The 25,039-nt window shown below is 43.2% G+C and overlaps 1 protein-coding gene across 3 annotated transcripts; it reads right to left on the bottom strand.

Moving 5' to 3' along the window:
* Positions 1-1,458: 1,458 nt before the first annotated feature.
* On the bottom strand, positions 1,459-24,285 carry mdy (diacylglycerol O-acyltransferase). 3 transcript variants are annotated; one of them, XM_076199716.1, is made up of 13 exons: positions 19,545-19,697; positions 18,072-18,160; positions 10,449-10,577; positions 10,036-10,130; positions 8,027-8,079; positions 7,370-7,478; positions 5,600-5,752; positions 5,110-5,263; positions 4,309-4,417; positions 4,076-4,120; positions 3,739-3,917; positions 3,048-3,198; positions 1,459-2,322 (listed from the first exon to the last, which is right to left on the bottom strand). In XM_076199716.1, exons 1-13 carry the CDS (start codon positions 19,680-19,682, stop codon positions 2,158-2,160), a joined length of 1,569 nt encoding a protein of 522 aa, XP_076055831.1. In that variant the 5' UTR covers positions 19,683-19,697; the 3' UTR covers positions 1,459-2,157. The 3 variants fall into 3 exon arrangements, with proteins under 3 accessions (XP_076055831.1, XP_076055832.1, XP_076055833.1); XM_076199717.1 differs by lacking the exon at positions 19,545-19,697 and adding an exon at positions 24,119-24,285 and having other exon boundaries at positions 1,460-2,322; XM_076199718.1 differs by lacking the exons at positions 18,072-18,160; positions 19,545-19,697 and adding an exon at positions 24,119-24,259 and having other exon boundaries at positions 1,460-2,322.
* Between the last annotated feature and the right edge of the window lie 754 nt (positions 24,286-25,039).

The raw sequence follows: 25,039 nt of genomic DNA, 5'->3' as shown, positions 1-25,039 counted from the left end.
AATGGCTGTGTATAGATGATACTGTGATGCAAGGAGGGGATGGAGGGTGGTTAGGGAGTGGTTATGTGTAAATGAAATTTTGACACAGCCTGAAGGGATTTCTCATCTTTTTATGCATGAGGGGATGGAGAGATGGGGGGGGGGTCACCAATTAAGTGGAACTGCCTTGCTGTGGCCTGCTGCATTGCCTCTGACCCAGGACAGTTGGTGGGATACAGGGATGACCCATCATCTATGAGGAGCTAAGATGATGGGGGGTGGGGGGAGGCTGGTGGGAGTGGTTATGTGCCTTTTGACTTTGCCACCTCCCTGGTAAGGGGAAAAAAATCCTTGGTATATAGATACACACATTTTGATGCAACCACACCCTGCAAAAGGGGGAAGGCCATTACTGGACACGTGAAATCATTTTGATATCTGAAAACTACACACAAATCAACTATCGTACAAATACACGTAAAACCTATCATATCTAGTAAACATCTGTTCTGGTGTAATTGAAAGTACAGTGAATGATGAACACGGGATCACAGGCTTAATGCATAAGGCACAGTATGGTCCCACACCAGTGGCACAAGGAACACTACTCACTTGCACACACAACGCATGCGCGCACACACACGCATGCATGCGCACGCACACACACGCATGCATGCGCACGCACACACACGCATGCATGCGCACGCACACACACGCATGCATGCGCACGCACACACACGCATGCGCACGCACGCACACACATGCATGCGCACGCACGCACACACATGCATGCGCACGCACACACACGCATGCATGCGCACGCACACACACGCATGCATGCGCACGCACACACACGCATGCATGCGCACGCACACACACGCATGCATGCGCACGCACACACACGCATGCATGCGCACGCACACACACGCATGCATGCGCACGCACACGCATGCATGCGCGCGCACGCACACACACGCATGCGCGCGCACGCGCACACACGCATGCGCACGCACACACGCGCACGCATGCGCACGCGCACACACGCACGCATGCATGCGCGCACACACGCATGCATGCGCACGCACACACGCGCATGCATGCGCACACACACACGCATGCATGCGCACGCGCACACGCACGCACACACACGCATGCATGCGCACGCACACACGCGCATGCATGCGCACGCACACACGCGCATGCATGCGCACGCACACACGCGCATGCATGCGCACGCACACACACGCATGCATGCGCACGCACACACACACACACGCATTGCGCACGCGCACACACACACACGCATGCATGCGCACGCACACACGCGCATGCATGCGCACGCACACACACGCATGCATGCGCACGCACACACACGCATGCGCACGCACACACACGCATGCATGCGCACACACGCGCATGCATGTGCACACATACGCATGCGCACGCACACATACGCATGCGCACGCACACACACGCATGCATGCGCACGCACACACCACATGTACACACGTGTATATATATATACACACACATACGGTACATATATACATACAAACATACAAACACACACACACACACACACACCAAACGTGTCTTCATGCAAGCGATTATGTGGTCTTGCTTTAACAAATTTATACATTAACTCTCATACTGCCATGCCTCTCCTTGAAAATTTAATGAATTTTTACATTTCAGTACAAGTGTATTTGGAAACTTGTTAAAATCTCGGATCAATCTGTTAAAAAAAATCTGTTCACTTAAAACATTGCATAATGGCAATCATAACTTACCATAAATGCTGCTTGAAATCAACTGGTCATGTTCATGAGGATTGGTAGGCATACATGGAATTTGAAAACCCAATCAAACCTTACACCAATTGCAAAATGCATTTCACCACCAAATTGGAAGACAAATTATACCTCCTGCACCGACAGTGATGAACAAGTGCTGTACATGCATGCTTCCACATTGTGCTCCTTTTTATGTACATTAAATTTCACACTGACCATAAAGCAGTGGATGGTGACAGCCACATTGGGAGCACGAAAACTCACAATGACCAAAACCACCACATCAATAGTAACAGTAAACCGAGGTCACTGCAACAGAATTATCTTTACAAAATGGGACAGCTTAACAAGATGAAAAGCTGCAGATAAAAACTGATGGCTAACACTATAACATGAGTGATTCAGGTGCAAAATTACTAACTACATAGTCATGGTAGTAAACCATAATACCTAGTGGCTGGCCAAGGATGAGTGATGCCCAGACAATCATATTACCCCATCGTTCTCCAAATCGTTTAGCCACAGCACCAGAGATGTACACAAGTGGGACCTGTAGGATGAGAAAATTTTAATGTAGAGACATTATGTTATACGCTTTTGATAAGTGCACACCGCTATTTATAGACACTATACTGTCTTGCTGAAAGTTGTGTTGGCCATTCAGTTTAGCAACAGCAGCTGCAATACTGAAGTTATCTTCAGTAAAACTAAATCTAACCCAACATCTTTAAGTGTCAGTAAAGTAATGTCGTAGCATACATACATATACCAAAGCTTTTTCCCCCTTACAAGGGAGGTAGCCAAAAAGAAAGTCTTAGCATCATTCCCACCCATTCCATCCCTAAATACACTCCACTCCCCTTCACCCTCCCTCCCATCTTAGCACATTAGTAAATTAAACTTATTATCCCACCATTGGAAAAGAAGACACCAATGTCGAAAGTTCTGTATATTTCGATCACTAACTGATCCTCTTAAGCAGAAGAGGATCACAGTGATCGAAATATACAGAACTTTCGACATTAGTGTCTTCTTTTCCGATGGTGGGATAATAAGTTTATCTTCAAGTGTCTTTCAGACTTTGTCAAGCCAGCTATGCTGGTGGATCTTATTATACATAGACTGAAAGCTTTTTGTTTTTACAATACGTTCAGTGCATTGATGAGAGCAATGTGGCTGGGACCAGGGATTTTTATCCATAAGGTGCTAAGATTTGAGAGATGGGTGACAAATGGGTTTTTGGATGGTATTAGGTGGGTGGATGTTTTGACTCACCTGAACCATCATGCCAAGGAAGACAAAGATTTTGTACATCTGCAGTGGGACAGACACCAGATATTCGTGGAAAAATGCCGATATGATGAACACTGTCAATGAAGCTGTTGTTTTACTAAATCTTGCCTTCATCATGGGAATAAATACATGCCTGTACAGTGGAAGACAATACTACATTATGCATTTGACAAAGACATATTGCATCATTGTACCCACGAAAGATTTTTTCCTACACATTATGTTATAGACTTCTAAGTACTTTTTCAACAATTACAAACTTTTTTTAATCATCAAGTTTGTATAAATTAGGAAAAAAGTCTGTTTAACAACCAATGTTCCCTCTAATTTTTTGCTGTGAGTGTGCGCAGGAATTTGTGTATGTGCGTACCCATGCAGCAGTCATTTAGTCTACAATGGAAGTGGAGTTAGAAGAAGGGGGGGGAAGCAATTATTGGTTTGACAGTTGGCAAGTTACCATATTTGAGGATTTATAAGTTAATGTTTGGGTGGAACTTCTTTATTGAATGGATTTTAACATTTGAAAACCTTGTGTGCACAGAGGGAACATTAATAACTAGTTCCCCAATGAACATTAGTGGGTCACATTGCATTTCCATAGCTCATGGTCTATTACCACAATTTTTCTACCTCCTGACTGATATGCTTTTGATACAAGTCGGAACTATATTACCTGACAGCCCATTTATGCACAGGCAGATTCCAGAGGCGCCAAAAAGTGCCAACATCCTGTGCATTCCACCAGTCTTGGTAAAAATTGCGATCAGCAAAGCAAAGAAGCTCTCCCAGGATGTTGAGAAATGAGTGGAACAGTAGGTAGAACCATATGAGCCACAGCAGATGGTTTGGTACCTATTACAAAGGAATAAAACAAACAAGGTGAGAGAGCAGATGTGATGAAGCTAATCAAGGTAAATCACATACAACATTAACTATGAAACAGTATTATAGTGCAACAAAGTATAGGCTGTTGCCATACCAGTCTACAAATTGGAACTTTAATACCATACCGAAAGTTTTAGGAGCCTCTCTGAACATTTCACGAAGTCAAGATCCTGCAAAGGCAATATCACAATAAACAAGATGAGGGTGTTCAATGGTTCTGATGGGCAACAGGGAGTTTGTCCAATGTCAACCTAGCAGGATCACCATTTGCACTAATCATTGCCTTATCTCGTGTCAAAAATCCACAATGTTATATCTATATTAATAACATGCAATATAATTTGCAAAGATCAATTACCTCAAAGGTCTGGAAAGAGTTACGGACACTTGGGATGATCCACTGCTGAAAGAGGCCCATCAGGATGTTGGACAACACAATCATCTCCAAGATCCGTCTCAAGAGGAACCTGAATCATAATAGTTGTCTTTCAAGTCAAACTTTATGGAAGTTAAGCCCATTATATTTTCCTTAACTGTCAAGATTTGCCTAAAATAATAATTACACCCTTCCGCTCCATTAGCACAACCAAGATATGCTTGAAATAACCATTTTCTCTCCAATTTTTTCAATGTATACATATTGTGAAAGTATTGATGCATTATTGTACAAAGATCTGAAAGTTTTGAAACAAATCTGAAACTTAAGTTAACATTTTTAAAGTTGCCAGACTTTCTATAGCTCCTTGAAAGTATTCTCTACTGGATCAGGATCACAAATAATAAATGTTATGAACAGAAATGAACAGCACAAAGGCCCATTATAAATGATCCATCATCCCTTAAATAAATTTTGCCTTGAATTTTCATGGGCAATGGGTGACTAAATGTACATATATCAGCAGTGTGGTGGGACAGGGGAACCTTTCATCTCAAGGTCCTTCAACTTACAAAGTGGAAAAGGCTTCTGGTATGTACATATATTTAGACAACTCATTTTTTTTAATCATACTATTCATAATTGGAACCAGTGCTAACAGCCTTTTTCTTAAGTTTTCCATTTATGTGGCCCACTATGTTTAACTATCCAAAACAATTGTACAGAGATTGTCTTAAAAGTTTAATTATCTTGTTAACTCTTAGTGCTGTCCACCTTCATCACCTTTTTCGAATTCTAGAGCTGCGTGGAAAGTTGAGTTCATAGCACAGCGTAGGGGCAAGGAAGAAGTAGTAGAGAGTAGACAGTTTTAGGTTGTTTGGGTACTGAACCAGCTGACTAGCAGCCTCTTCCATAGTCGCTGATCGCCTTTCCCAGTCTGAAGGCAGAGATGCAACAAGTGTTACATGACAACAAGGTGAGGAGTAAGGCCTAGATGTTTTGACAGGGTATCTGCAGAGGTGTACATATGATTTTGAAATGGGAAATCAGAACCTATGGTTTGGAATCCATTGGATTACATAGTATACATTTCACTGGAGAAAGTGGTTGATGTAGGCAGGGTAGACCCCGATACAGTAATGCAAGGGTTTTAACTAGTTATCTAAACCTTTTCTCTTTTCATGCCTCAAAAACATCCATCTCGACCTATTGCAATCATTTAGATCTTGTATTTACAAAATGTGCAGTCATCTGAAGATCAGGATTTTCTAACCTTCCTTATCTGCAGCCTTCCGAAATGAGTGACTACGTTTTGGTCCCTTTTTCCTCCAGCTTCTATCTGATCGGCACCAGTAGTTGACCTGAGCATAGGACCACAGTTTGAGGAACATAACCGTGTAGACAAAACAAATCAGAGTACGGCCAACTGGAAAAGAAAAAGCTTAGAGTGAGACTTCACTGTCATCTGAATTTGATATCAAGGATCAATACAGATTAGTAGTATCCTGTCATGTACTTTACTATTGTATTTAGTAAATTACCCCAATGTAATTAACAGATTATACAACTGTTCCTCATGCTTAACTGTTGCAGAGTGTCAGAAGAAGGGAGAAACATTGATGGTGGACTGGCTGGTGAGGTTGTTGTTCATCTAAAAGAGGGTAGAGTGCTGGAGGACTGGAGGCATGTATAGTTTCACTTTACAAAGGAAAAGAGGACAAATATGAGTACAGTAATTTCAGAGGGTTCAGTTTGTTGAATGTGGTTGGGAAGGCTTATGGGAGAACGGAGGATTACGAGAGGAACAGAAGAAGTAATTGGCAAGGAACAATGTGGGTTTAGAAGTAAGGGTTGTGTGGATCAGATTTTTGTAGTAAAACGTGTGAGAAAGCTTTAGGAAAGAGCAAGAATTTTTGGGGGCTTTATGGATTTGGAAAAAGCTTATGACTAAGTGGACACAAAGGTACTGTCGGAGGTTTCCTAACATGGGATCGGAGGAAAGCCGTTAAGGGCACTCAGGTTTTTACACGAGTAGTAGAAGCTGTATTAGAATTAAAAATGGAGAGGGGTAAGGGTGGGACTGCACTAGGGATGTGTTATGTCACATGTACATGGATGGTTTGGACACATGGAAAGAACGTGTGAAGAAAGATTAGTAAAACGAGTGTGGAAGGCAAAGGCAGATGGAATGAACATGAGGGGGCAACTGGGGATGAGATGGATGGATGGAGTGAAAGGGACATTGAACAAGAGGGGGATGTCTGTTGAGAAAGAAGGCAGAAAATAGGAATGAGTGGAGAATGGTTGTGTATGGATGATACTCATCCATGGAAGGTAATGAGTGGTGGATGGGAGGGTTAAGGAGTGGTTATGTGTGAATGATATTTTGATGCAGCCCAAAGGGCTGAATGGTCCCCATCTTCAATATTTTTGCACAAGGGAATGGGAGGGGGGGGGGTCATAGATTAAATGAAGCATCCTTGCTCTGTCTTGCTGCATTGCTTCTGACCCAGGACAATGGGCAAGATGTAGGGACGACTCATCATCCATGAGGAGCCAAATTGAGAGGGAAGGAGGGGTGTTGAATGGGAGTGAAATGGGTGAGTGGAATTATGCATTCATTTTGGATACTCCCTGGAAAGGGCAAAAAAGCCTTTGATATATGTACAACTGTTGCCTCAAATTTCAGTGACTGGAAACTCACAGCCCTACAGTAATCAGCAGCTGTCCTCAGGCCCTCATGTTGACATTTAAAGAAATGGACAGTATCTGTTGTGTTTGTGTGGGTTTGTCACCAAATAGTAGGAGGAAAGCAGTTGCCAGTAATTGGGTTTCTCTGTGTGTGCATGCAGAGTAACAAGATCAACTTTTAGCACCGTGGGGCTACATCTTCACATAGAGACAAGGGTTTTGATGGAATTTGAGGGCAAGCAGTGGGGAGATTATTTTCTCCAGTCTTGTAGGAAGTCCAAGTTTAAGGTGAAGCAATGTGCCAGTGACCTTAAGCTGAAACAAACTGAAGAACAAAGTAAAAAATACATACACAGGCTGAAGGCAGTTGCTCTGATGGCTAAAACAATTATGGGGATGAGGACTATGATGACAAGGTGAACTGCATGCAGAAGTATGCCAAGGGCATCATTCAAGCGATCCTGCAAGAGCATCTTTGTGTAAGGTATCATTGTGGAAGTTTGCACACAAAGAAGCCATGTAATATTTCAGAGGTTATGGATATCATGCACAACAAGCAAGCAAAGACAAGATTAGAAAGAAAAATACTTATGTATGAACAGAAAATTGAAATTAAGAACTGCTGGTTAATACAGTGAGTTTGTTCACCATGTTAACATGTTCAACAGCTTTCTGAATACAGTATTGTCAAATTATTTCACAACTAATGAAGACTATGTTAATCATAATTCCCTTCTGCCCAATTCTCCATCCCCTGCTTCCATGCTGTTAATTGATGAAACTTTGACCGTGTATGACCATACTGAAATTATTAATGGGAGAAAATCCCAAGCAGCATGGTGGAAGTCAGGGGGGCTGTGACTGGGTTGGGGATGGAGAGTGGGGTGGGGTGGGGGATTCACATGGGTTTTAATATATATGTAATGTGGGTTTGGACCTACTTTTCCATTATCAAGGAGAAAGGGTCTTTGGCATACATGGAAATACAAACAAGTAAACAATGAAATACCTTTGCCATGAGGGTCTCCAGATAAAAGGCAAAGATGATGTGAACATTGGAGGCTGCAAAGAGAAAAGGGACATCACTGGAATATCAAAACATTATATAGATGCATTTTGAAAATTTTAAGGTCATAATTAATGGATTATTCCTCCAGTACCTATGCATGATTTAGAGGACTGAATGTCCTGTTAAAGTAAAGGTTTGTGACTGTTGTACATCTTCCTTTCTAAGCTTTTTGTAGCTTGTCTTCAATTTCAACAAACTTTTCCCCACTTTTATAGTTAAAGTGTCTTCCTATGAATTTCCAAGATATTATCTGAGAGGGTATTCCTGGGCTCAGAGGCTGTTGATTCCTGCCACGGTTTCGACGGTACTGTGATACAGTTCTTAACCGCGAATTCAGCGATCAGAGTTCGAGTCCCGCCCAGACAGGGCCGTAGCCAGGAATTAAATTTTGGGGGTGCTGCTGTTGTACTTTGCCCACACACAAATACATGCATATTATTATAATATATATATATATATTATATATATATATATATAATTGATAAAATTTTGTATGACTGTAATGATAGTTAAAATTTTACATTTTATGTATGCATCACAAATTGTATGCATAAGTATGCATATCATGCATCACAAACTCACCATGAACTTTGCTTATTTTTGCAAGTTTTTAGTGTACTGTATAATACTTCTGAGTAAAAACCAATTGGGGGATTCTGAGTAAAAATCAATTGGGGGCTAAGCCCCCTACCCGTGGCTACGGTCCTGCGCCCAGGGCTTAAAAATCAACATCACTGCACTTCAACTTTGGTGGGCATTACACAGATCAGGCCATATACGAGCTCTGATCCTTCATCTGGGAGGGTAATAGCTGTCAATCACGAGTCCAACACGTGACCCAAGACAGTGAGAAATCATAGGCACGGGCGACAACGACCTCCGGGATGGATACCTCGAGTAGGGAGGGAACGCTGACCCTGGTCCTGTCTACCAAGGTCAACGGGACCGCGTTCCGGTCGGGCGGGGGGAGGGGGGGGGACCTGGCCCAGATCCAGCTACCTCCGTCCAGCACTGGACAGAAACGGAATGTCCTATACCGGTGCCGGCGAGATGATGCAGCTGCCCTCTCGCCACAAATCAAATATCAATCTCGGTTGGTGCGCTGGTGGCGTCATCGGAAGCGTGTTGGTCTCGTATTGACTTAGTTGTGGGTTCGAATCCCGCACTCCTCTCAGATTCCCAACAGTGACCTGCCTACCCGAACATTCCAATCGCATAAAAGGGCAAAGGTGACGGCTTCGGCCAGAGCCACGTCACCTGGCGTAGGTGCCTCACTTTTCTTCTAAAATACAAGTTTTAGTAGTTTTTCAGTGGTTGGAAACTAGCAATACCGCGGTGGCTGGCAACGGTCCCCAAGCCCTCCAATAGATCTCTGGGAATATATACTGGAATGTCAGTTTAATAATGTGGTAGCAGTTTATATGTCACCCACTTCAACTGGGGGGAAAGGAACAGGCGCCGGTTGTCACCTCCCCCTGTTTAGAAATACGAAAATATTGTCCAAGATGACGAGCTCCAGGAATCGAGTGTCAGCCCCTCAGGGCCGTACCTGAGGATGGAATGCAGGAGGGTGTTGACGGGTTTTGAAGACTGATGATCCAACTTGCAGGTACCCGCTGCTGGTCCTTTGCAATGTGAAATTCAAGGGCGAGTATCGTAGTACTGTATTTTGTGTGTGTGTGTGTATGTATGCATGTACATATATATATATATATATATATATATATATATATATATATATATATATATATATATATTATATATATAAAACAAGAATTTTAACACTACCCTGGGTAGCGCGCTGAGTGACTAGCAATAGAGTATGAACAAAGACAAATATATAATCTGCACCGACACATTTTACCTCTGAAGGAAAAAATATGACTTGTTTAATTTTATTAAAACCCATTACGCACAAACATTTTACCGTATGCAGTGGTTATACATACCAATGAGGAAGATGGGAGTCTGCATATGGGACCCACTTTCGTTACCTTCCGTGAGCCACAGGAACCAGTGGAATGGATTGATGCGGATACCGTACCTGGCGAAGGATGGTACCAATCATACAGCATATCATGGAGGTGCAAGAGGGTACGAGTGAAGCAATCAATATGTACTTGCATGTTTGAAAATAGACACTTTCCCGTTACTTATTTTGTTTGCACTAACCAATATCAATGTTAAGTCTATCTACATTTGCCGAAGAATGGTCACATTCGACATGACGTCACTAATTCTCAAAACGTTGAGATTTTTTAACCAGGAAATATGTCACTCATTTGGCCCGCCTTCTTGTGCATGCAAAGACTACATTTACTCTAATTTGGTAAATACTGCTGCAACATGACGTTCAACTCACTTGATGACATTTTCGAGGAAGAGCCGCAGTCCACCGATAACGAGGATGAGGGCGCCCCAGTTGATGATTCCTTCGTACTTGTCGAACCCCGAGGACCATGACAGGAGCGAATCCCGCGGCTTGTGAATCCTGTAGAGACAACGAATACCAGTATAGAATCTGCCTAGAAACGAGATTTCGAATGACCCAGCATACTGACCTACTTTTATACATCATGGACAAAAAAGGATAAACTTTTTTCTAGGTTTCCTAGAAAAGCGGGCTACAAAAAAAGTAGTGTTAGTTTCATTAACATGCACAAGTCGAAGCAATATCAATCCTAATAATAAGAGATTAAATAAAAATACACATTCATATATTGGCACTAGAACGAAAAACTATGTACAAAATTGCTGATCAAACCGAACCGACTAGCAGGTTTATAATAGGCCTACATTTAAATATGGAGGGGGATGCACTTACTAGTAAAAAAAAAAGAACAAATAAATAATAATAACTTGCAACTGCGGTACAAGTACAACCATGGACCTACTGTACGCATATCACGGTACACCCAACGCGCCGCGGTTAGACCCCACATACTATATGGACCTTGCATAAGGCAATACCGACCTGACCCCGACCCCAGGGTCGAAAGGGCACATGACAAGTCGACGACGCTTTGCACTAGACAGGTTTCCCGACTCCTTCGCATGCCGCCATGCCGACACCCTCCCCTCCCCCAACACTTACGGTAGAACCATTACACGCGTTTTTAAAATTAGTTTCCCAAATCTTGATGTAGTATTTATATAATTTGTAACTTCATATCCCATTGACTGCAGGTATTATAGAGTAATTTTGATTGTGAAGATTTTTAAATCAATGAATAGCAACAATGTCTCTAGACTTCCACTTACAAATTTTGTTCTGGCATGCTTGGATTTTTTTTTTTTTTTTTCCCTCAAATTCGAACCTGCGCGTCCACTTCTTCAATAACAAGTCGGAATATTTTTTTTTTCTTTTTTTGGGGGGACAACAGTAATCAACCCCCCCCCCTCACACCCTTCCTCCTATCATTGTTTTAACCCCCAAAGAATGGAGTTTTACAGACCATCTGAAAGAGGCAAGAGAAACAAGGCGGATGAATCAGACATCAGGTGTGGAAGATCATGTGCATGCCACAAGTGTGTACGCAGCTGCCCATGACACCACCGTCCACGTCAGCCTGATCGCCTCCAGGACAGCTAAACTGCTGGCACGTTACGAGTACGTCACTCCCCATGCGCTTTCATTAGCCAGCACGATTGTGGCAGCTGCCTGGAGCGATCGCCTACGAAATACTACGGACAACCGAACCTAACCCATGAGGGTTTTATTGTATGTACCGATGAACCCCCCCCCCCCATCTTTAAAGGTGGTACCGGGTCAAAAGATGCCTCGACTCATCCCCAAAGAAAATCTATGGAGGAAACCCCACTCCCCTTCACTCACTTGAGTTCAGTCCCCTTAAATGACACGCATAGATACACGGTGGCAGCATTCTCATCTCCATCGCCTCCCACCTCGCGCGCGCGCGCACACACGCACGGACACGAGAGGTGGTGTCTCCGAAGAAAGATGGAGATAGAGAGCAAGTGCCAGGTTCGACCCCAATCTACTACCTGTAATGGCTACCTGGTCTAGTTCGAGTACACAGGGCAAAGGTGACTCCAACTACCGGCCACAGCAAAGCGTCTCTTGACGCTGAGCCCCTCGCCCGTTTTGTGTACGGGTTCGATTACCTGTCGGGGACACTGAAGCCTTACAAACATCTCTCATCCCTAACCAATGCTCCGCCCCCACCCCCACCGTCTCGGCCCAGCAAGTTTCGCAAGCATGACGGTGGTCAAGGTCCTTGCGTGCCCAGAACTTATCAGGCCACCTCTCCCTGGGTCATATTCACCAGGTATCTCTTCTTATTCCAACGAAGAACTGGATAAATAAATACAAATGAAAGTGTCGTTGGGGGGGGGGGGGAGGCGGTTGCGGGCCATTTCCTACTCTGAACTAAAGCACGGTTCATGTCACCTTGAACCGCCCTTCGGGGTCAGAGCACAAACGCCTAACCCAGCTCAGCTTGTAGTAATGCCCCCTTTATCTCCCCCATCGGTCTCGTATAAGCCTCTTGTACAGTTTTCTAGTCTATTTCCAACTCCCCGTTCTAGGATCACTATTATGGTTTCTCGACGAACTGGCGTGTCTTACTTAGGACACATTTCCCACTCATTTGTAATATAGAGTCCTTGATATCTCAGGTTTCCTACCCGGTGTTTGGCAGACATTGACATTTCCCTAGCAACTTTAGGGTATACAAGTTTCCACAGAGGAAAGGCGAGATGAACTGGGTGAAGAAGAGATTTGTGGGAGAGGAGGGGCAAAGACCCGAGAACGAGGGTGGGAAAGAAAGAACTGGCGTGGAAATCAGAAAAAGAAAACCCCACACTACGATAAGCCTCCACTTTCGTCAGTCACGAAATGTTACCTTATCAAAGACTACTTGTAGGTCCCGGTTCAATCCAACCTTCCTTCTCTTGGTCACTTTAGGTGCCTGTCGTTCGTGGTTACTTGGTAGATTTACCAAAGATCTGTTCTGAATCCTAATCGCTACCAGAATTTCTTTACATACGTTCTGTCAATTCCTCTAATTGTTACCAGCACTATGCGTAGTATTCTAGCTAGCGAGACCAACATCTTGTGCTCACATACCTGTATGCCAACCTGTGTCCTTGCCTGCATCCCTGTGATGTATATAATGCGTATTCACCACTGTCTCGATCACGAGATCGACCGTTAATACCCCCCCCCAGTTGAGAATTCAGAGCTCGTACTGTATATGCCCAAATGGATAATGTTGATCTTCCACGTGCGCACACACAAAAACCCTTGCCAACCCGAGTTCTGGCTCGCAGTGCTACGGTGTTGAAAATTTCAGCCCTAGGCGAAAAACTGATCGCACAAAGCATGTGTATTGTGTGTGTGCGCGCGCCCGCGCGCAGTATGTGTGTGTTTGAGCGCGCGCGTGTGTGTATACGTGCAAGTTTAATCATACAAACCGACGTGCATGACAAAGCGCTTGCTTGCCCAGGGTCAACAACTGAAAATAGGATCCTCTTACTTAGTAGCACATATGGAGGAGAAAAGCCTCCACGACAGTCGGATAACAAGTAGTCCTTGCGTGGTATCAGGCGCGTAATCTTTGTGTAAAAGCGTCCTCCATGGAATGCTGATAGTCTTTGATAAGCACAAGCAAGTCTACTGTACACCTCGTGAGATCGGAGGCGGGCCAGCCGCCGTGCGAGATAAGAGCGCCACAAGCACTCTTGGCCTACGTCTCACCCCCGCCGTCCTCTCTTCGTTTCATCTAATCAACGAGAGGGCAAGGTCAGCAGGCCAGATTCGACTGAGTTACAGACAACGAGCCATGCCAGAGGACCCCCATCGCACCCCCAACCCACCTCCACAACGAACTGGGCATGGACTAGTTTGCTCTCAATCCCCAAAAGAATAGCTGCTTTACTCATTTACCGAGTGTAAACAATGCATGGAAACTCACTTCCGTGCAAGCATCTTGAGAATGACGTTAACTCGTACCTCAAAGATGTAAATAAACGTAGTTTCTACTGCTGCAATTAAGCCTCTATTCATCTAACTTCGACTAAACTACAAGAGCAAAAACAATACCTACCATATTCAGAGATTAAATGATGTCACCAACCAACTTGTGGCCAGGGTCCATATAGCGAGTCATCATAGCCTACAGCGTGTGCAAGGCCATAATTATCTTCAACAGCACTCTCTACTGTTTAATATGTACAAGTGACTGAGTGTGTGTGTGTGATTCACCATGGTCTTGAATCACGCGTTGGACTTGTCATCGACAGCTATTTCCCTCCCGGAAGAGAGCTCAGAGACCACAATGACTGATCTATGGGTACTGCTGTGACCTTGCACGTGCGCAAACACCCAACTTCCCGCCCATGAGAGCTGAAGTAACGACTCACAGAGCAGTGATACTGAAGTTATTTCAGCCCTGGACGGGATTCGAACCCGGACTGCTGTAGTGACAGCCAAGAATTCTATCACTGCGCCTCGAATCGTGTGTGCGCGCGCGCGCATGGGTAAGCATGCGCGTGTAAACCTGTATGCGTGTACACATGGTTGCATACACTTCGAATTCATCCGTTCAAGTTAAAAGACTATGAGACCCTTGCTATTTAACAATGCACAGCACAGCACTTTCCGTATCTGGAGTTTGGCATTATATCTCTGGTGCCGCTAGAATATTTCATTCATCTCTTTGGCACTCCCTCGGTAGGAATCGTGCTGCTGTCAGTCTTGATTAACCCTTTCCTTAACGGCTGACATTTTCTTTCTCCTGCTGTCGCTGGGTTATTTTATTCATATCTGTGGTATCCCGTCCACAGTGAAGTCGTTGACAGCATAAAAGGATTACAAAGGAGGAGCATGCCGACAAGAGACCTCTTGGTCCATAACTAGGTCGGATGCGAAAAAACAAATGAATAAATAAAAATTATAGTATAGATAAAATAAATAAATGCATAGGTATAGTTAAATAATAAACAGACAAATAATAAATACAAATAAATGGCAGGCAATACAGCATCTTGCTTGGGTGTTTATCTAAACGAGTCTTAAAGCTACCTCTACTGGAAGTTTATTCTATTCATTGACTACACGGTTGGCTTAGTTGTTTCTACCCACTTCCAAATTGAATCTATTTCCTGACAGTTTCAGACCATTATTTCTTGTCGAATTCTCATTCAATGTGAAAATTGTCACTTTTGATATTGTCAATTCCTTTAGATTCAGACCTGTATCAAGTCGCTTCTGAGTCTACGCCTTTTTTAGGGGAAACAGATTAGCATGTTTTAGTCTATTTTCATACGATTTATTTTTGAAGTTTGGAATCGTTTGTGGCTCGCCGTTGTAATTTTTCCTATCTCTCAATGTAACGAGATTCAGTGATCATACGGAAACATTCTAAATGTGGACGAACTAACGATTTATATAGCTTGTTAACGAGAGATGGACTTTTGAAAGTCAAAAGATCGCGCAATCAGTCCTAGAATCTTGTTTGTTTTCTTAGAGGGTGAAATACACTGCTTAGATGATCGTTACTAATAATTGCGCCGAGATCCTTTTCACTATCCACTTTGGTTAACGAATTTCCAAATAACTTATTTTTACCTATGTGCATAACCATATATTTACTTGTGTTAAATTTCATTAGCCACTTTTCAGACCATTGCTGTAGTTTATCTAAATTTTCTTGAATATCCAGTTGGTTTAATGATCATTTGCCATTCCGCACAGTTTTGTATTGGCAAATTTGGAGACAATGAATTTTAGTCCGTGGTCTACGTCATTTATATATATATACTATGAATAGAAGTGGCTCAATATCTATTTGTATGCAAAATAAAGTCCTTTTCTTCCTCTTTATGCATACATACATATACCAACGTATCTTACCCTGTACAAAGGAGTTAGCCAGTCAAAGATCCACTCCCACCCATTTCATCCCCACATATTCCACTCCTATTCACCCCACTCCCTCGTATCTTGGCTCCTCCTGGATGACGGGTCATCAGTGCATCTCGCCCACTGCCCTGAGTCAGAAGCAATGTAGCAAGATCCCTGAATTTAATGGCGATTCCCCCCACTTTTTTTTTTATACAAAACTCTTAAAAAAAGACGTCTACCTCCAGATAGGAAAACTAACCCGATTCTTTGCTTAAAATAAACAAGTAATAAATGAATACAGATGCCGCCAGGAAAATACCAGGCTATGAAAACATCACGTCAAGGACAATATCGACGGTTAGGCGGCAAAGCGATCACCCTGATCACCCACCAAGCCACCAAATTTGATAACTTTCTACCTCGATAAATACACAAAACCGATAACAAATGAACAAGTAAAGTCCTATATTTCGTCGCTGACTGGGACTTGTGGTGTAGCGTGATTCGTTCCAAGCGTTGGCTTGAAAAGAAAAACGAGGAGACAACACAAGACGGGCGATGCAAGAACCGAGGGAAGATAATTATCCTGAATAGATGCCGACTAGCGAATTCTTCACACGAATACACAACGTTAATATGCGTTTGGGAACAAAATGGACAGGAGTGCACTTGCATGAGAATGTCTATATTATGTTATATACATGTTAATACATTATGTAGGTGAACGATATGGTATGTGTTATGGAAACTTAGACATTCTGCGCGCTAGGGCAGAATCTGTTACCGATTGTAGTCAAAGAAGAAAACACCAAATGCAGTCCTTTACCTAAATAAAAAAAAACACTACAAAGCTTACTTTTTATTTGTAATTCCCATATTTTATTGAACTGAAGGTTAATGTTTCTTTCTTCGTAAAAACTACTTTGATACAATCTGGGAAACTCCAGTGCACGAAGGGCTGCCCAGACAAGCTTCCCGACTGTTGCCACGAGCGACAGAGCATTGAGATTTACTCTCGTCCCAATAATATTTTCATTTCCCTCCTTCATAGAAAATATAATCCAACAAAATCCGAATAGAAACTTATAATCGAACAAGGTCCGTTACAAACCACAAATTAACATCGTACCTGGTGTGAAAAAACTACTTCCAGCAGGGTAAGTGTGACGCATGTTAGAAAATACGTGATGACAACATCTAACTTTCAAGGACATCACATCACACTTTTCATATGCTATGCACACGCAAGTATACGCACATGGCATGGCGTAGTGTTTAGCGGCTCTGGCTGCCCTGCTGTGGTAGCGTTCGCGCCGCGCCAACGATGTAAAAAAAATTCACAAATACTAAAAGACGTTACCGTCACCTTTGAACAAAACGGTGTTAGGTGTGTAACGTCACATTAACCGTAGACCCAACTATACAAGCCCTGAGTATTCATGGCGGTTGGGGGCAATATAGCTGTCGACCACGAGTCTAGCACGAGATTCTAGATTACGACATTTATACAATGCGTATCGTCATTCTAAAGAGTTTGTGACCAATTTGCAACTCTGCAAAGACGTGGTTCGCTGTCTAGGAAGGATGGCATTTTGAACGGCATTTGTAGAGCTGCACCTCCCTCCCAACGATCCTCCGTTTTTTACTGTACAGTCTTACGAGAACGGGATTTTCCCGAGTACATGCATACGAGCATGTAAACATCAGTTTCCGACCTAAATCTCTCCGTCAGGTACCCAAATAGAAAACATTACATGCAATGCAAGAGTTGAACAAGAGCAGATTAAAATGGTATACACCAAAATAAAGCTCATGGATTCATGGATCCTCCCCCTTTTTGACAAATGAACTTGGCCGAGGCCTGTCACGACCGAGTTCTACACGTGCAAGCACACGCGAGAACTACGTCACATTCAAGGTCAAGAGACTGCTTCTATTTGGGTCACAACCACATTGACAGTTACCTCTCAGGCATTCTAAACCATCAACTCGACCATGACCTTGCAATTTAAAAAACAACAAAACCAAAAGTTTCATTCGAGACCACGTGCATGCGTCCGATCGCGTGCGCTCGTGGCTCTAGTGAAGGAAGCCTATGTAGTCGGCTCGCTGACTTACGGCCTGTCGGGCTGACTCGCCCGTACCTTCCTCTCCTCCTCAGTTATGATCTCGGCGTGGCTCGTCGATTGGGTCCTCCGCAGGCGCACCTGAAGGTGAAAACGACAGGTCGTCAACAGAAGCGAGCACAGGGAGGGTGCCAAACAACACAGGCATGACAGACACTCATCCATTAAAATCTTACTGCTTTCGGTGATCGAATTCAGATTTTCTCAGCTTATTGTAAAATCTTAAGAGATTGTTTATATTTTCCTAAAAATGCTCTGAAAACTAACCTACATTTCGATTTCTCGCTACGAAATGCATCTATAAATGTGGGTGATCGGGAAGTCAACTCAGATACGAGATACCAACTAAGTTATATATACAGGTCAATGCAATACAGACTACAATAAAAAACCCTACGGACCAGATTCACACATTCTTTTATGACTGGATACACTAATCTCTACTCGAAGAAAGCCGACCATTTAAATCTACCCCTTTGCCACCCTCCTTATTAATTCCTTTAACACCTGATTCCAACACTATGACAAAGGTTCCCAATGATAGAAGCGCTGGTTATTGTCGACAAAACCTGCAATATTCAAAAATGGCCATTTTCACTTTACCGTGATTTCAGAACTACAATATATCACCGAGTGAAGAAATGTCAAATATTTTCACTATACATAAAACTGATGCAACGAGACTGCGATGAGAGTATAGGTGACCATGAAACCTTTAAGCAGAGGATTCATCAGATCACTTTCGTGGTATGAATATCGAATAGACACGTTCTAAAAAGATGCAGACTGGGATTCTAAAGATTTCAAACAAGATTTCCGTAGGTTTTCTTCCGAAATATTAGATTGTGAAACTATATATTGTCTACCTTCTCTCCAATAATTTCAGAACCGAGACCTGGTAATTTGAGTAGAACCGTGGAAATTATTCAGGTATAACTATTAAACCCGTGATGCTATATTCTTCAGTGACATGGCTGCAGTCACGTTAGTAACAGGGATCTTTCGTATAAATTCCAGGTTCGTATGCTGTAAAAATATCCTAGCGACATCAAACATTAAAAACTTAATTTCCAGTCTAAAAATAAAATGACAGTGTTTGAGGTTTATATATTTTAGCAGACATTCGTGAATATATAACAATTGAATATCCTTAAGTCTAAATTTAACTTGTCAAATCTCCCTACAACATTTTCATTTCCATTGACAGTTTAAAATGTTTGTTCTGCCTGCCGCCAGGCGATTTTATTCGGGTGAAGAAAATCCCCTGTGTAGGAGAAGGCTGAAGATATACACCGAGAAACCACACCTCTTCCAAAACATCACACTTAAACGTCTATTCATTAAAACCTCCATTCACTTTCACAAGCTCGTATAAGAAAATCTGGTTTGTCTAACCCAAACACCGAACACTTCGATCACAATTCTTAACATTTCGTGCAAAGTATTCTATACAAACACAGACTACCTTGGGAGGTGGCGGAATTGAATTCGACGTATCTGTCGTGTTCTGTTCCATGGCCAAGTCCGAAATGACAACTAAGGCAGGCAAGCACCGACCATCGTACCCCTTATCGCGATAATTCTTTCGCGGTAAAAAAGTCATAATCGAACGCTCGATATGCAGTGTAAAGAAAACGCTGATTTTACATACTCAAATAGTAACTGATAAATGTCAAATGACATATCTCAGAAGTATTGACAGAAAAATAAGCACACGAGAGGATTATTGAAAAAAATTCTGTATACATTGCCCATTCGTGTAAACTTGCACATTCAAACACTAATTCTTTCAGGGTAAGAGTTCGTCTTCACGCAAATCAAAGTGTCGCGCGGTCTATTCTCAAGCGCTTGAGGGACTAAAAAGATAAAGGTAGGGATTTATTTCTCCTCTACCGACAGCACAGATATACAAAGTTCCAAAACCAGGGTTTCCATATTAGGGTTGAATACCATACAATAGGGAGATCAGACCCCTCATAATAATGCTTACGACTGGACATGTTTTAGGATAATTCTTGGAGCGTGAAGATCCCTGTACTTATAAATACACTTTCTATATTTTCAGATATAATACTATGTACAATACACTGTACATTAATAAAAGATAAATCAAACATGCAAAGGATAAAGCTCAACTTTCCACTGTAAGAGTCAATTTTCTTGTCACTTCAACGGCAAATTTTAGGCTTGTGGCTTAGCAGGTGGTCACAGTTCCTTTGAGCTCGTTGAAAGCGAGTCAGATTGGGACACTTGTGTTCAGGTATATCGTGCCATGGGCGAGCGTGGATGAGTCTGCGTTGCGCTCCACAACGTTTGTTATACATTGTTCCAACATGAAACGTTTTCATGGGTCAGTGAATTATGATCTACCACCTACTCGTACCCCATTCCTCTCTTCTTACGCTAGCCTTTGGGATGGTAGACACTGGTTGCATGGGGGTTCTTTTAGGTCTGGGACATTGGCAAGGGATATAAAGGGAGTGGACTTTTTCATACTGGGATTTGGGTTCAATTTCCATTCCTCTGAACAATTCTGACTGGGTCCATATCTGTTTCTCCACTTGAGGACATGAAGTCCATTTCTAAATTGCAAAAGATGGAATGGTCCATCGGTTGTGATGAAGACTAGGGATCTTGGGTTGTCTAGGGTAGGGTCTACTTTGTCTTGATAAAAGTAGAAGCTGAAGGAGGTAACAATCTAGGATCAGTGGCTGTTCTGACGTGGCGGTTTTTATTCCCGCGTGTATAGGGTACAAAATTGTGGGGAGAGTCCTATCGCTCCCCTGCTTGGGGGTTACTACAAAACGAAGGGGGGGGGGGTAGATATGCGGGCTTTGATGAATCTAGGAGGGCTGTTGCTGCTGCTGCACCCTCCCTTCATTCACCTGTTGGTTGCACCATTTCCTAGTCTTGTCCGCAAGGCGACTTGACCTGCACCGTCCACGTGTGGGTTGTGACTCCAGGCTTCCAGAGATATCTCCCCCCCCCCTCCATCGCACACACGTTCACACGTCATCGCCGTGGGACTTAGGGATTAGTAAAGAGGAAGAGAGAGGACACTGCCAGTAGTACGAGGAAAGGGTTACACGGGCGGATTATACCGTATCAGTCAGCTCATGGCATGCGTTCCGTGGGGAACAGAGGCACCACGTGAGAGCACCATGCTACCAGTTACGAGGAAGAGGAGATAAGTCAACGCACGAGCCCACGCCTTGACGCATGCTCTCCCAATAGTAGTCCTTCGTGGTAAGGATTCCTTGCGGAAGATAAACTCACTCCTCCCCCCCTTTTCTTCCCTCACTCTTTGTCCCTTTCCATAACTCCCCCTTCCTTCCCCCACTCTCAATCTGTTTTGGGGTACTGTTCATATACAATAAACCCTGTCGAGATATTGATACACGCTGGGTATTGTTTGACACTCAAATCCCTGTGTGCGCTCGACCCTAATTAATATGAACGAGCATTTACCAAGGACTAACTAATTGTACATGTTACGAAAGCAATTAATATAAACCTAAAAATGACGCGATACGCATTACAAATTTAACTGAAGAAATTTGCTATTAACTAAGTTTAACGGCAACTAATGAATGTTGTGGTCCTGCAAGATTGACTTCGGAGGGAAGCGCCTCCCTACCACCTGCCCGTCCTCAAACACCAGCACCACCCCTATTTGGAGATGCAGCCCAGAGGGACTGGCACTCTGTCCCCGGACCGGGTCCAAAATGAACTCAGACGTTCCTCCTAATACATTCCAAAACGAGACGACAACCGGGGACCGTTCCTTTCCCAAGTGTCATGGAGATGCCCACCTTGGCATACAGGAGATCCGGGGGGGGGGGGGGGGGGACCAAATTGAGACCTACAAAATCGTCACTGGAGTATACGATAGAGACTGCACTGAGGGTCTCTTTGAATTTAGAGAGGGGTCCAGTACAAGGGGAAATGGGTGGAAAATATTTAAGCCGAGAGCACGGTTAGACCTGAGAAAGTACTCCTTTAACAAAGGAGTCATTAATGAGCTGCCAGAGTGGGTGGTAAATGCAGACTCAGTCAAAAAGTTTGAGGCAAGGCTAGACAAATTCTGGGAAGGAACAAGAACAAATATTTAACTATAGAGCACAAATTAACACTACACGCGGCCAACACCATACTAGAAATCAGGCTGCCACACTGGAGTCACAGGCCACATAAGGCCTCTTCCAGTAAACTTCAACTGTAATGACAGGAGCACTCTCCAACGTTTCTTCCAGGAGAAATCTACGGGAGGGCACGCTAATGCTAACTGTACATTTTGTTTATCTTTAAGGCTAGTTATTGTTAGATTATATCTCAAAATTTAAGCGTGTTGTAACCAATTTCTGAACTATCTTAAACTTCGACCTTTTCAGCCATCCCTGCTTAATATCCAAGATGCTTACTGGGAATTTTCATGGATATGGTATGGATTTACATAAAGGCATTAAAACTTCGGGTGATGCTACGTGTATTATTCACGCCTTGGAAAAAAATTCTAGTAAAACTAGAAAAACCGATCGGTTTTAGGGTAATTCTGGCTTACTGACTGGGAGCATTAGCCCTGATGCGCGTCGCTTCACTTACACGCTCCCTTGCAGACGCCCTCCCCATCCCATGCAAGTAGGAGCTTTAGAGTTGCCCCAGCAACGAGTTTTGAGGGTAGCCCCCTTCTCTACCGTGCGTTTTCTATATTGTGGGGACAACCCTGCGAGTGGGATCAACACCAGGGAAGCACACCACATACCCATATATATATACAAGCTAGGTTGACGTTCAGGAATGTACTGATTACAGGCCTTGGCCGAGTCTCACGGAGCAGACGATTTGATACAGACATCCCTAGCGGGCAGCCCACGATTCTCCGTAGGCACTTTGTACCCATGTCAAAGTGCTTCTTCAAGACTCCATTCAGTGTCCGTTCTTAATATCACACGGTATGACAGGGATCACAGGCGATTAAGATTCGGATTTTAATCCTCTTGCATAAATCTCGATAACGTCATACCTCTGGTAGGGAGTACATAATACCATAGATCATGCCAATCCAGGTACTGGTAATATAGTGCAGATATTCTTCGTCAGTAGAGTAGATAGTTGCATCGGAATCACATGTTCCAAGTGCCAATATGCGTTCTTGTACATGAGTTAGTAAACCCGTGGATAGGCCGAGTGGTACTCGAGTTTTTTTTTTATGGTCACATCCTTTGCCCACCCCCACCAACTCCTCCACCCGCTTCCCAACCCTGTCTCGGGCCATGATTGCGTTCTAAGAGCTACGTGCACGTTGTGTAAAAACAGTTGTTGTGCTTCACCTACGACTGTTTGCGACGAGAGTGGGCCAAACTAAGAATGGGACAGTCTTGTTGAACACGGTCATCATTTCTGATGTTTACCCGTGTTACATTAGCTGCAAGATGATCTGAACTAGTGTAATTCATTTCATACACATGCGACTTTGTATTCTTGTGGGGCAGTCTTGTGTTGTTGCCTTGTAAATAGAAACTAACAAACCACCTTCGAGAACTGCATGACTGATCGCAACTGTTGCAAAAAATACCGTTAAATTCACACCTTACCTTCTCCTTTATTTCTAGATTTGTTCACTCCCCATACAAGAATTGACGGGTCGTCTATAGCTTTCTTATTTTCTTGTAAAATTTTGTCTAGTAACCTATATTTCTAAATATATATATATCTAAATCCACAGCAGGTTAACGAGGAGGGAGGTGAAAGTCTTCGCATCCCTATGTAATAATATTCTAAGTTCCTAATATCTACGATAATACACAAATCACCTCTGGCAACTACAGTACATCATCATTAAAGACTGCATTTACATAATTGGTTTCCAATAATAGTTTATTCTCTACTTGACAGGTCTAACACAAAGATGTAAAAGTGGTTTGGTCAGCGGCCTGACACTATGCCTACGGGCCAGATTCCCTTGCAGTTGCCAATTATAGTTTCTACGCCAAAGCAGTAAACACTGTCCACTGACACTTGAAAACGTTACTTGCGTACCTCTGAATTACTCCTTCCATCGACGGAGTTCATGACGAACACATCCTTCTCTGCAACACCATTTGTAGTGTCCGCATCGCCCTCCGTCATTGTACCTTTACTCGCAAACACTCTTCTAAACACTACTAGGCATTCGTCCGACCCGCCGACGTTTCTGATGCCGTTCAGGCGCTATCTGGGTTGTGGGGCCCCTAATGGAGAAACTGTCGTGCCTTAAACCACGTAGACAAACTGACGTGATATTTTACCCAACAGATAACTAAGCACAGGATCTAATAACTATTTTGTAATTAAACGGGTGCTGTCCTTGCTTTATATACAAGAAGAAGTAGGAGTGAAAATGCGTAGGTTTCACGAGTTATCGTACACAGGTAACCGAAGGCCGTCTGAACAATTTCAGTCGATAGGACTACCATTTAAGAACGGGGCGATAAGAATTATGAAACTGGAAGGGGAAATGTGACCATATTAATATATCACAAGTCCAGTTTTATAACCTGATAATATGTGATAATCTTATTTTCTGAGCGTGGGAGTAGTAAACGACTTTTGTCTTCATAGAAATACGTAAACAAAGAAGACATGTGACACATATCTCAGGGGTGGATTGGCATGCATGAGGACTTTCTTCTTCTTCTTCTTTTTTCTCAGAGAGGGCACACTAAAGCCCCGGTCACACGAAGCTTACGACCTGTTTCCGACCACCTTCGACGGTGGCACTTTCTCATGGTTAGCGCCAGGTGGCTATCTCATATTCATCTTCATGAGGGAGAGACTCATTCCAAATGCGTTGCCTTGAATTCTTTTTATAAACAGAAGAACAGCACAAATCAGCCTAGTCGCCGGTGTTCGGAAACAGGTTGTCAGCTTGGTGTGTGACTGGGCCCTAAAGTGTGGAGAAGAGCTGAGGTCTGCCGGATA

The sequence above is a fragment of the Oratosquilla oratoria genome, chromosome 16 (genome assembly GCF_046742065.1).
Source record: "Oratosquilla oratoria isolate Oo_2021 chromosome 16, ASM4674206v1, whole genome shotgun sequence".
NCBI classification, from domain to species: Eukaryota; Metazoa; Arthropoda; class Malacostraca; order Stomatopoda; family Squillidae; genus Oratosquilla; species Oratosquilla oratoria.
The sequence above is the reverse complement of the archived record's forward strand: the minus strand, read 5'-3'. Positions and strand labels throughout refer to the sequence as shown.

Excerpts from the sequence above, each read along its gene's own strand:
- mdy (XM_076199716.1), bottom strand. The coding sequence starts at position 19,682 with ATGACTTTTTTACCGCGAAAGAATTATCGCGATAAGGGGTACGATGGT. Across the intron at positions 5,753-7,369 it reads AGCAACTGCCTTCAGCCTGT|TTGGCCGTACTCTGATTTGT; the intron begins GTATGTATTTTT and ends TTTCTTTTCCAG. Across the intron at positions 3,199-3,738 it reads GTGCATAAATGGGCTGTCAG|GCATGTATTTATTCCCATGA; the intron begins GTAATATAGTTC and ends TCCACTGTACAG.